This window comes from Bombus vosnesenskii, unplaced genomic scaffold, assembly GCF_011952255.1.
Source record: "Bombus vosnesenskii isolate JDL3184/JDL3185 unplaced genomic scaffold, Bvos_JDL3184-5_v1.1 scf7180000013266, whole genome shotgun sequence".
In the NCBI taxonomy this organism is placed as follows: Eukaryota; Metazoa; Arthropoda; class Insecta; order Hymenoptera; family Apidae; genus Bombus; species Bombus vosnesenskii.
Genome location: NW_022882926.1, coordinates 72,871 through 86,587, shown reverse-complemented (window position 1 = coordinate 86,587; position 13,717 = coordinate 72,871). Strand labels below are relative to the sequence as shown.

The window sequence follows — 13,717 nt, the reverse complement described above, 5'->3', positions numbered from 1 at the left end:
ATTCTCGAAAATGTTACCGTTTGTAGAATAGACAGAAATATAAATTCAGTTACAAAGAAGCATTTATTTATAAACTATTTGCAAAAAAAATTGTTCTCATTATTCTCACTTTCACGCTGCTTGCTTCTATCAACTCTTGGTCGAATATTATTTTATTAGTCGAATGTTATTTTGATATAGAATATAACCTCGATTATTAATCACATACATACATTATCACAACGTTCAATCATTAGAATGTCGTATAATTCTCCATAGTGTATGTCATATACATTTATACGTATATAGCTATATAGGTATATGATCCATATAGTAATTGTTTCCCCTATTAAGATTGTCAACGACTGTAACTGTCGAAATAAAATCTCGTCACAATATTTCAGTGCGGTATTTACATTCGAAACGTTACAAACAATAATGGCTCCAACACGAAAACGGTTACGGTTGACAGTTGAGAAAAAATATGAAATCCTTCAGATGATAGACAAAGGTGAGTCTCATAGATCCATAGCAAAAAGTATGGAATTGGACGTGCCACCGCGTCCACTATAAGATCAAGACGAGAAGAGATAATAAAATTATTTGAGACCAACTCAGCAGCTACTAGCCGTTACACAACAGTATTAGAAGTGGGATGCTCTGTTGCGAATTTCCACAAAGCTCTTCACCAGTGGTACACACAATGTACAAAAAAAACAGAAATGTAACAAATGCAATGTTAAAGGATAAAGCTCGGGAATTGAATGCACAATTTCGCACAAATCATAGTCTTAAAGGCAGTCTCCGTTGGGTGACAAGATTTAAAGAACATTCCAATTTCCGTAAAGAAGATATCAGTAAAGATTTAGGAAATCAATATGAAGCGGATATCTTCAAAGCTGAGATTAGAAAACTTCTGCAAGACGGAGAGTACACATTGGATAATGTTTACAATGCCGACTGCGCAGCACTAATGTGGAAAGCAGTACCAGAAAAAACTCTGCTCTTTGAGAAATCGCAATCAAGGAGAAGAATGGGAGAAGGACAAGTTACTACATTTCTCTGTGCAAATGCTACCGGATGTCATAAGCTGCCGGTACTAATAATCGCCACGATTGAGCATTTTCCATCTTTCAATAGTTTTCACACAAGTGATCCATCAATTATGAACAAAACTAACACCAAGCCTTTCATGGACAGTAACATACTCAATGAATGGTTCAATAAATGTTTCTTAAAATTAGTTACAGAAAGACAACAGAAAAACGGACACAGAGAGAAAACTCTGTTGTTGTTAAATAACGGTGGCTCGGATCGCGAAAACAGGATAATAAGTACAAAAGATGAATTTGTTAAAATCATGTACTATTCGTATGAGGCTGCACCATTCATACAACCAATAGATCGTAGAATAATCGCATGTTTCAAGCGAATGTACAGAAACGAATTGCTAGAATCATTAATGCCAACATCTAACAGCGTTTCAGAGGAAGAACTTATACACATCTATTCCCAATTAAATATAGACGATTGCTGTCGTATGGTACATAATGCTTGGTCAAAAATCAAGAGTCCAATACTGAAAAACGCGTGGGACAAGCTTTTGAAAGATGAAAGCGAACGGAGTTCGGAAGACCCCGAAATAATAAAAAAAAGACATAGACGAAGCTCTTACTAAACTGAACAAAATACCAGGATGCGGAGGGTGCGACAGTATCGCTGTGATGAACTGGTTTGAAACTGATAAGGAACATAATACCGACACACAAGATGATATCCAGGAAACTCTTCTAGATTTTATAAACGCAGCTACGAATACAGAGGCGAACGAACTTTGAAAATTTACTTGATAATAACTCTCCATAAAAGGCTTAGATGGTTTGAACTACAAAATGAAAGCAATTAGGAGGAATTACTTATATTAAGACACATATATTTAAAAATATATTAATATAATATGTATTATTATAATATGTATTATAATATGTATAATATGTATTAATATAATATGTATTATTGACAAGAAAGGTATGGGACACGTAAGATTTTATGTAGCGCTGAATTGTTTGTTTGTACCATTTAGTTTGAAATATATGACAATCGGTATACGAGAAGCTGTTTTCTAATATCCTGATATTTATTATTATGAGTTACGATAATCAAGAATCAACAATATATGGAAAACAAGGAAAGATGCGAAATGGTCTCCTTGTATTTACGTTCTCTTTGACTTTCATATTTTCAATTTGAAAAATTAGAGTTAAAGTAACTGTTAAATTAAATCTTTGTAGGGAATATCGAGATGGATCGATTAATGTATTAAACAAATATATGGTCCCACAAAAAAATGATAATGACCTTAAAATCTTATTTAAAAAATGACTTTCAGAAAAAACATTATCTATCACTGTGTGTGCTCCTCCATATAGCACAACTTACTGCTGTGTAGTTTTTTCTATGAAACCACTAAAAACGAAAATATTTAGGTGTTCCGATTTATGTATCCCATCCCATACATCGATGGATATTTATCAGTGCGAGTACCTACCAAAGCCGCTGGATACGTAAATAATCTGTGCAAAACTTGATTTGGAATTAAATTTATATTTATAAAATCATATTATATAGAAAGAAATACAATACACAAATTAGCTTCTTCTTCCCCTCTTCTATCTCGTATTCTTTATAATTTGTCTTATTAAACGAAATTATTATTAAGAGTTTAATTATTGGGAATGGCGACCTCGCCGATTTAAATAACTGTGAAATATATTATCAAGATTTTCATTCTCAATAACTTTTCGTCGGCTTTGGTTTTCAAGTTATGAAGCAATTTGTTAGTAAAAGATTAGCATTTATTATAATTATTCACATTTATCTGTGATCTCTATTCTGATGTTTTGTATAAAATTATTTATTTTTGTAATTTTGCAAAAAATTACAAGTTTTACCAAATTTCATTTGTATAAAATGTAAAGGAAACATCAAATATAACATTAGACGCGTTAGAAGCCAAAGAAAATGCTAAATACTCTACAGTTTGAATTAAAAGAAAATATAATAGAATATATTTTAATCTTATAAGAAGACAATTGCTGACAATCCTTTAGAAAGAATTTCAATCACAGCTTATAATTTTGATGTAATGTAAATATATCATCGTATTCTGATATCTACCAACTATCTTTTACCCAACAAATGTCTTAATTATCTTCCAAAGAAACTAAAAATTATGATTATTATTAATATTTTCGGAGATGTACGAATTATTGAACATATGCTATAAAATGAGCAGTAGCGTTAAACTAAATCATTAAACGTAAATGTTGATGCAGGTACTCGTTAACATACGTCTCTAAAATATTTACATCTTCTTAAAAGAAAGTAACAGTTTTCTGACATAAGGGGATGTCCTGAAATAAAATGTCAAAAAATCGTGTTTTTTTTTTATTGCTTAAATCGATAGATAAACTATCTAAGAATATATTTGCAAAGTGATAAAGGCCAATTCTAAATATTTCCAAGAATATAAAGCAAACGAGCGTGGAGCAGGTATGCGAGCGCTCGCCACTCCGACTTTCTATTCAGAGTTTCATACCTGAAAAAGGTTGAAGGGTTGTTCAATACAATAGTTATAATCCATCGTTGTATCCAGTCGAGTCTTAATGTGTCTAATAGAAGTACAAATGTGTATGATTCATTTAGTGTACGTGACTTTACCTACTAGTTTGTAGCATTAATAACTAGTTTTGTTCAGATTGTAAGAATTTGTACACATCGTAAGAATATTATGGTTTGGCCATTAGAAGGGACGTGGATTCTGTCCAAAAGATGAAAGAAGCTATAACAGCAACGCTGAATCATCCCGATCGATTGATTAATAAAGAAGTTGAGAAACACATTCGCCCAATTTATGAAGATCTCTCAGACGGTAACCTTTTTAACGCGATGCTTATGCGGTTATACTCAAAATTCCAATGAGTCGTTCAACTCAACAATTTGGCTCATCATTTCAAAACACCTCAATTCGGGCCAAAAGATCGTTGAAATTGCTGCCTACACGGCTGCAGGTATGTTCAACGAAGGGTATTCAGCGATTCTGAGTGTCATGCAGTTGCTTAATTTGAATATAGACCAGCAGTGCAAAATGTTTACTGATATCGCTGACACGCGACGGATCGAGAGAGAGAACAAGCGCCAGGCATTTAGCCGTAAAGAGGCTCATACAGCTCGTAGACTCCATCAAATGCATCAAAAGAAGGACTGATATATTGACCAGGAATAGCTGAGTAGCAGATTTTCAACGTAAGTAACTAAAAATTGATATTTTTTCCTATTGAAAACTTTAAAACGCGTTTTCACCAGTTTTTATTTTCACGGTTTTTCTAAATTGGTGGGCGCAATAGCAAAAAAACTAAACGACTTATTTAATTCAACCAACAATTTTTTCCTTCAGTATTAAATTCTCTTCTAAGTGAACTAAAAAAGTTCATCAAAAAGTTTATTTAAATAATTGCTATAGCGCCTTAAATTTTTTTTTAAACACATTTCTTTCTTAAACCCGCCGAAATTTTTAATTTCACATTTTTTTCTGCCTTTTTTTAGTTCACCCTGAAGAAAACAAAAATTTAATCCTTTTTTGATTTTTTGTTTCAGTCAAGAATTACGAGGCGGATCTTTCCCGCCGATTGAAGACTGCAGCGACAAGACGCCCATGAAATAGGCTTAGAAATCTGTTATAATTTTTTTTTACTTTAAAAAGAACTTTTTTGTATTCGTTAAATATATATAAAACCATACTTCAAAATTCAATAACTTCATTTCTTTCTTTCCCTTCTAAAAAAAAAAATCACAAAAAAACGCTGTTTTATAACGTTACAATTTAGGACACCCCCATAACAAGCTAATATTTCTTTAAGGAATAGCGAATTACATCTATCAATGCGTCAAAAAATATAATCTTACTTTTAAAAATGTATGTAACATTCCTCTTACCTCAACGTCTACATCTATCAATATTCTGGCTACATTATACGATATCACCCTAGATCTCCCATATATGTTCCTAAACACAACTTTCTTCTTCAGAATATCGAGCCGAAATTATTCGGCGAATCGAAGTTACCCGTGGTAGTTAAAAATATTTACAATTATGTTTAATAAAGGTCAAAAAGGTAACAATTCTATTTACACTATGAAATTTGTAAAAGTAAATCCGTACTTGAGGACAGCATATCTCGTTCATCTCTGTCGAAATATAGTTATACTTACTAAAACTCCTTTATCAGATTATTAAGTTAGAATATTATATGTTGAATAAGAAATATTTAATATCGTCAGCTTCATGTCCAATTTTATGTTACATTCGTTGTTAGAAATTGTAAAAGAAAGACTATTCGTTACATTAGAATGTGTTTAAAGAAAATGAAAGCTGTTCATCGGGTTTTAATAGATCAAGTAATTGGACAAACTTCCCCATATTTAGAAAACCGTTTAGGCATTTCTTTCGCCTGCTGTTTGATTCGATGAATTTTTCCTAATTGTACTTTAACCCCTTCATAACACTAGACGAGATATCTCACGACCTGATGCAACCAGTCAAAACCACCAGCCGCACCCAAGTGAGTGGACTGCATAAAAATAGTTCAAAAGCTGATAACGGGAGCTGCCAAATTTGAAAGTAAGTCGCGGAAAGAATGCCAGATTATTATTCATGATAACGATTTGAGAAATACTACTAATAAAAATTCAATAATACTTGCTACAAGGTTTTGTGGTAACAAAGATGCAATCGTCGCTTTATCTATAGAAAATTATACAACTGTGGAGTCTTGGGAAAGTGGTGACTCGTGATTTATGGAAGCTTGGCCCTCCGCTGAAGAGCGAAGGCATTTTTGCTTGTATATTAACCTGTGATGAAGTATGTGATGACGCACACCAATAAAAAGCAACCACATTACTTCTTATCATCAGGAAATCCATTTACACATATGCCTAAGCGTGCACTTCACCCAGTGAATTATTAATGCATACATACATACATGCTATGAATTTTGAATGTACCACTCCCCATAACTTTATACTTCTAATTTATAAATGTTTTACATTTCAGAATGCTTACATTTCATCACCCCGAAATGCAGAAATCATTAGCAATACCATTTACGACGAGAATTAAAGAGTTAACACTAGAAAAACATATTTCTATCATAATGTTCAAAATATAATAAAAATATCAACGTTTTGTTTGAATTTGTATATGATCAAGGTGGTATATATAATTTACTTAACGCACTTGATTTAAGTGACGATCAGGCAATCGCTCATGCGTCATTCATGTTTTCGTAGTCATCGACGCCTGGTTCATAGCCTCCTGCATCCAATGATCATCGACAACTGGCCAATAGCACATAACGGTATTAAATAGAGCTTTTTCTAAATAGGATTCTCCTAAGTAATGAATCTCCAGATTGAGATTGGTTGACTGAGTCTTTTGATCGAAACTACGCTAAAACTCCTAGTAAATCTTAGCTGCCTAATTAAAACTACCTTAAACTAATAGAATTTGATTATTCTAAGTCTCTGATTAAAACATAACTTGACCTTTATTCAATTCTTATATCTTCTAATCAAAATTTGCAATAAATCAAACTACAGAGGCTCTTGAAAGTATTCGCACATTTGCCATCACATCTCATGAACATATTATGTTTGTTATATTAGACGTTTTGAAATTTCATTAGCTCTGTAATGGCATGCAACTCTTATGATTGTATTGGTGAAGTTATAAACAATTCCAAAAATATATACAGAAGTTATAAGATATTTAGCACACGTATACAAATACTTTACAGAGATCACGAAAGTATTTAAACAGGCAGTCACAACGTTAATACGTCTCAATATTCAGTGGAAACATCTTTAACACGTATTATATTCATACCATGTACTAATTTTTTCCTAAATATAAGTTTGGAGTAAATATCTTGTAACTTCTACATTTATTTTCAGATTAAATTCAAATCTCGCCAATATAATCATGGCAATTGCGTCCTATAATAGGGTTAATGAAATTTCATGTTTTATGTAACATGCATAATATGCACATACAACATAAAAGTTTTATATGGTAAATAAATAAATACTCTTGCGAGTCACTATACGTGTTATGAGTCATGACTAATAATTGAACTAGATCCCATGATTGTTTGATATTATACCCGCCTATGCTTCAGATGGGGTGAGGCGATTCCAACAATACTTAATGTAGTACTTGTGACTATTCTGAAAAGTTTTCTCCTGGTTTCGAAATTTTCTGTGCTTTGGTCAATTATTCTTTGCATGCTGATGCATGGCGTTTATCGAAGCTCTTCGATAATCTCTGACCAATGGCACGTTTATGTGGCTTGCCAACGAAAAGCTGACTTTCTATGTCTAGAAACACGCAATTCTACCATCTTTCAAACTGCCAGATACCTTCTAATAGCATAACCGTAACATAAATTATATTAGCGGTGAACGCATAAGACATTACAACACACGTTAAAGACACGTTACGCCTTATAATGGCATGTGTGTTTGAATAAAGTAGAGAATAACGTCGGAGTTATTATAAATTTTTATTTTCAAGATATCCGTATTTAATGATCGCAACTTTAGCATTGCTTACTTTCCGTCGAAAAAGGCAAGTCGTTAGTACATACTTAAAAATAAATATGGATTTTCGATAGAATCGTTAAAGATAGGTTTCCTTCTTGCTTATTGAAAGATATTGAAAACTACCGTTGAAATGTATAAATTGATGAAAAATATCTTGGGTTTATGTAAAAAATATAGTTACGTTTTCAAACATGGTACTGTATAAATTACTTTATGAAATATTAATGGACTTGAATGTGAAGTTAAAAACTTCGAATTTTTCATATCACTTTTATTCATTCATGATTTATATATATATATATATATATATATATATATATATATATATATATATATAAAATAACTTAAATATATATATTTAAATTATTATTGTTTATTAAATTTCCAATATAACTTCGATTAATATTTTCAAATACTGACACTGTATTTTTGAAATCATTTATTGAGAGACAAATCCTTCGTTGAAACACAGTTTTAATATAGCGTCTTCTAAATTTTACTTGTGTATCTCAAATTAAATCATTTATTTAATAGATGGATACTTAACGAATTATGAACAATAAAATAATAATGAATATTATTTTCCCACAAAATATGTAAAACTATAGTAACGGGATTTATTAATAATTCCGATGAGATTAAAATAAATTTAATCCTTTACAATTCTGGAAACAGATAACTGACATCACTTGCAAACTAAACTACGTATAAAGGTACATTTCAAAACAGCATTCATCAATTTTATTGAAATTTATATGGGAAATACATAGTTCTTAGAAAACTGTACCGCGCGTATATTTATTGGCAATCATCCAATTATCAATGAAATGAAAATAGTTTTCGAATCTTGAAAGCTGCATGTGTGTTTTTTAATTGCATGTTATTGAAAACAAATCAGACACAAAGTTTAAAGAAAAGAGTTATTTATTTAAAATATATATTTAAAAATTTGAATATGTCTAATCATTTTTCTTGTTTCTCATTTCCAGTTAAATTTATATAAATACATGAACTATAGACCAAAAAAGAAAATCTGTTTTTAAAATTGTTTGTCCTCTTACATTAGAATTATGTTTGCTTATCTTTCGAATTGTAACTACATACCAGAAATGATCGAAATACGTGGAATAAAATGTCAAAATATACAATTGCCAAAATTCGTAATTTTGTTTTTATTACTGGTTCTAAACTTATCCCATTTCTCGGCATTTCTCACCATTTCTTACATATATACATAATCTACTACCTGTAATTAATATTTAAATATGTTATCTCGTTAACGTAGTATTTGTACTGTTTCAACTATAAAGTGTATATAAAACAAAATAGTTGGAAAAATCTTCAAAATATAAACATCATACATATTGAATGAGAGCTCTGTTTTTAAAGTTCCAAGTTTACATATTCACTTTCACTTTCACTCGGAATACGAAATAATGTCATATTACAATTTTATTATGTAAATATTCAACAAAAAGTCAGTGTCACATTTCGAGATCTTTATAAATTCAATAATTTGTTCTTGTTCAAATGTATTTTAATCGAAAATCTTGACACACTCCGGAGTACCCTATACACAAGGCTCTCAATAACACTTTACACGTTTTTTTTCTTTTTAACGCAATTAGAGACTCGGGCTCCTTATAACATTTAATGGATAGTATTCTAAAATGACTAGAAGAAAATTGAGTGTTAACGAGAAACGTATATCGTAAAATTAATAGTATGGTGACGAATTTTATATTGACTCAAAACATTTCCTGTGATGTACCTACATAGAAAGTGATAACGGTTATTCTGAAAATATTTATGATAGTAATTCCGAGAGTGACATAGTTCCAATAAAAAGACGAGTGACGTAATTAATAATTTCTGGCGATAATGAATAGAAGAAACTGATGAGAATGAGAATACTGTTATAAATGTCACGCCTAAAGGATAGCATCGATAAAAAATTAATTACGCGATGGAGACAAAAATTATTGGATCTAAAATTTCTGTTCATTGCAACAAACTAATTACTTTCGTGATACATGTCCTCGAACACTAGAGCATCGGATCGGAGAATGTTTTGAGAGATACTATACTATGATGGAATAGTATAGAATATGATTTTTATATCAAATGAAACCATGTTATTATTTCACATATGTGTGTGAAGTCGAAAAGAACAATAAATTTTGTTTATTATTTGTCTTCCATTATGTTATTACTATTTATTCATTGAAAATTAATTTCGACCATATATAGCATATATACCACCTATATATAGCATATACACAGGTGCTATATATAGCATATATAGCACCTGTGTATAAACTAACAATGACCGTTAGGGGTTTTAAAAGATGTCTTGCAGCCTGTAGTTCCCAAAATATTCTAAAAAATATAATCTCAATTCTCATCTTTTCTTCAAATATATTTCGCAAGAACTACTTTTTCTATCCCAATAAGGATGCATATAAATTAAAATGAACGTTAAAATTTGGTATATAAAAAATATAGAAAAAAAGAGATCGCTCTTTTTAAACCAAAAAATAATATTTGAAGTCATGAGATTATATAACTGAATAATTGACATACGTACATTAAAATAGTACATTAACAAAAAGATAGTCAGTCGAGAAAGTGAGGAACTAAATTAAATACAAAAATAAAAGAGGAAGGCGAAGGGGATGAATCCAGATAAGAAAAATATTAAACAATTTTATTAAAATGACCATAAATTCAAAAGTGCACACACTTGCACTAAAATGCTGAATAAATGATCTGACATAATTTAAATCTGTAATTTCCATTTTAATGACAGTCAATAGTCATAGAAGATAAATCTTATATTACTGTATGTATATACTATTATTTCAATTCTTATTTAAGTTACAAGTTGATCTAACGTAACATACATTTTATCGAAAAAGAGAGAAAGTGAGGAGAAAGAAAATACTAGCGTTATAAAATATTACAATACTCTACCGATAACATTAAAATATGTGACACAGCTATCACTTCTCCTGATTAATTTCTTATACAAATTTTTTCAAAAATTCTTTGACTGTGAAAGATATAAGCAATTGAGGAATCAGAACAAATTGACAACACAGCGTTTAATCGTTTGTACTCATGCGCACGGCTGTTTCATTCGTTCTATGTCGTCATCAATAGTAGGTCATCGCACTCTTCCTCATTCCCCTCTTACTCTTTATTATCATACACATACAAAAGTAAGAATCATAATAATGTCTCTGAGCAACATAACAATGTACAAATTAATGTTTAACCAATATGCAAATAAAAATTAGGCACATCATGTCACATCCAATGTACTCAGCATATTATAACAACCTCTGATAGTACGAAAACTATACACACTGTAAAAAGCATAAATTAATGTATGATATAATTTACACTATACAAAAAATATACACGTAAAACAACATTAATAATGCTAGAGCCTGCCTTGTTCTTTATACCTTAACATCGTATGATGCATCTTTTGCATTCTTCCGATTGAAATTTACGTTTTCTTATACACATATTTTTCTTCCAAAATTGAAGATAATTCGCGAGAAATTCTCTTTCGAAATGAATGGTTATTTTCTTTGATTTTGTGATTTAAGTCAGCTAAATCATTATTTATTTTTATGCTTAAGTTAATATAAATCTATATGTAAATATCTGTACATGAATCTTTACATATGTGTGTATGGATCTTAAGAAAATATCAAGTAGTCATAAAAATATCATTTTGTATTAACCTATAATTCATTACCACTAATTTTGATACATATTATATAAAAATTTTAAAAGTCATAGATGCATTTATCTCTTGTACAATCAAGCTTTAAAGTTTTTTTATTTCATAATATATGTATTATATATGTATTTATTTCATAAAATCACATATATATAAAAAGATATATAACATAGTAATGTGTATAAAAATAAAGTAATTAAAAGTTATAGCTAGATGTAATGTAAATAAGGGAAAAAATTAAGAAAGTCAGAGATTTAACTATTCTTCAAAACTCATAAGTTACCTAATACTGTATACTACTTGTATACGTACATTTAACTATTCTGACAAACTATAGTTATTCTTTGAATAATAAAAATCTAAAATCATAACTTTCAGTACCATAAATTACTAAAAGCAATTATCATTTCAAAGAACAGTACCAGATCTTTGACATATAAACTACTATTATTATGTAATCTAACATTTTAAAATATATTGAATTCTTGATCAAGATTCTATACAAATTTTCTATTATTCATTCATATTATTCATAAGAAAGAGACAAATCTAAAACTTTACTATGTATGAACTTGTAATATATACTTACTTTATAAACTTGGCCATATGTTCCATTACCAACAACTTCGATTAACTCGAAAATACCTGCTGGTTCCTATAACACACATACACACATATAAGTATATATACATGCATATACAATTTAAGTATAAATTATATTTGTATATCGTGTTTTTTGTACAATGTATATATACAATACACTGCATGATGTATATTATGTATAAAATAATATTTGAATCAACAATTTTCAATCAGTTATTTTCATATACTAAAATACTGTTAAATATTTTATAGGTCCTTAAGAAATAGATGTATCACAATACTTAAATCTTTAATATTCAAATAATATGAACTGTTAATATTTGTTTAATAGGTACATGTATACACATCTGCATAGTGTATGCATGTATGCACTATATTTAGTTCACATTCTAAAAAAAGTTATATATATTACAACTTATTAGGAATAAAAAATTCTTGCATCAATGAAAAATAATACAATAATGAAAGAGAGAAAAATGAGATAATAATAACTAACTATAATTTTATATTTACTTAATAATACTGTACGTAAAAATTGTATGTGTAATATCTGTTCACAATATTAACTGTTAATCTTAATTTTTAGATAATTTGTATAAATCAGTTCAAAACTGTAAACGCGAACAAAATACAAAAATGACTAACTAAACAACTTCGAATCTCCTTAATTTATTTTTTAAAAAGCATTTAAAAAGCAATTTTAAAGAATTGTACAGAAATTCAACAAAATTGTATTCTCTTATTTCCTTATTTCTTCATTATGCTGTGGTGCTACCAAGAAATAATAATCATCGTTTACTCTTATGAGGTTAATTATCAATCATTGAATTCATAGAAACTACAAAAAATAGACTTCTGCGTCCATAAACAAATATCATTAAATATTAGATTATGCCTGATAAATAAAAAGCATTAAAAGTCGTAACGCACCTTCAAAGCGTTCAGATCAATGTCGTCGAGCGAACAGTTGACGCTCGGTGCCAAATTATGCGCCATCTTGATACGCCACTTGCGCTCCTTGCGAGATATCTTTTCCACTTGAGCTCAACAAATCCACCGTCTATCCCCTTTTCTGCTTCTCTCGTTATTGTTCTTATTCCTTATTGCAATTTAAACCGTATAATAATGTAAAGATATAGAAAGAAGAAAATTTCGTCTTCGCACTTACACTACACAGAACACCAGGATCACTAATAGAAAATTTTTATTAAAATAATTCACCGGTAAACTGGTTACACGAATATTTTCATGAAAATTTAACCGAACACAACCGAAAGAGAAAGGAAATACACATAGAGCAATGGCACATGGCGTATGAAAGAACTCTAACGATCAACGAAGGAACAGTTTACCAATCAGATTAGAAAACAATACACTTCCATCACGTTCTTCCCGAATTTTTCGTAAAATATAAATATCAATAATGCGTAATGGCAAGTAACGTATTACACACTCACAGCGCTAAGCGCTGGATTATCGTATCGTCATAACGGATGCGGCACAACCGAGCCGAGCCCAAACACCACGGCAGCGGCCGTTCTACGTCCTGTCGTACTGCTTGCTGCACGCCTCTATTCCCTCTCATTCCCTCCTTGGCACTCTCTTACTATCTTCATCGTTCTTATGCGTGCGCACACATGCTTTTTCTGTTCTCTCTTATTAATGTAGACAATATTTTCACCGTCTTTGTTTTTCGTGCGCTACGATTGTATACCACTATGC

General features: G+C 30.3%; 1 protein-coding gene across 18 annotated transcripts in view; it reads right to left on the bottom strand.

Annotated features, from left to right (window-relative positions):
• Positions 1-13,702, bottom strand: part of LOC117230338 (serine/threonine-protein kinase mig-15) — an 86,306-nt gene extending 72,604 nt beyond the window's left edge. For 9 of the 18 annotated variants that reach the window (XM_033487658.1, XM_033487664.1, XM_033487668.1 and 6 more), the window contains exons 1-2: positions 12,926-13,701; positions 11,982-12,047 (exon numbers count right to left, since the gene is read on the bottom strand). In XM_033487658.1, the coding sequence (XP_033343549.1) occupies positions 11,982-12,047; positions 12,926-12,991 (132 nt within the window). In that variant the 5' untranslated portion in view covers positions 12,992-13,701. Of the gene's footprint in view, positions 1-11,981; positions 12,048-12,925 lie in introns of all 18 variants that reach the window. The other 9 variants (XM_033487672.1, XM_033487676.1, XM_033487673.1 and 6 more) reach the window with 5 other exon arrangements.
• Between the last annotated feature and the right edge of the window lie 15 nt (positions 13,703-13,717).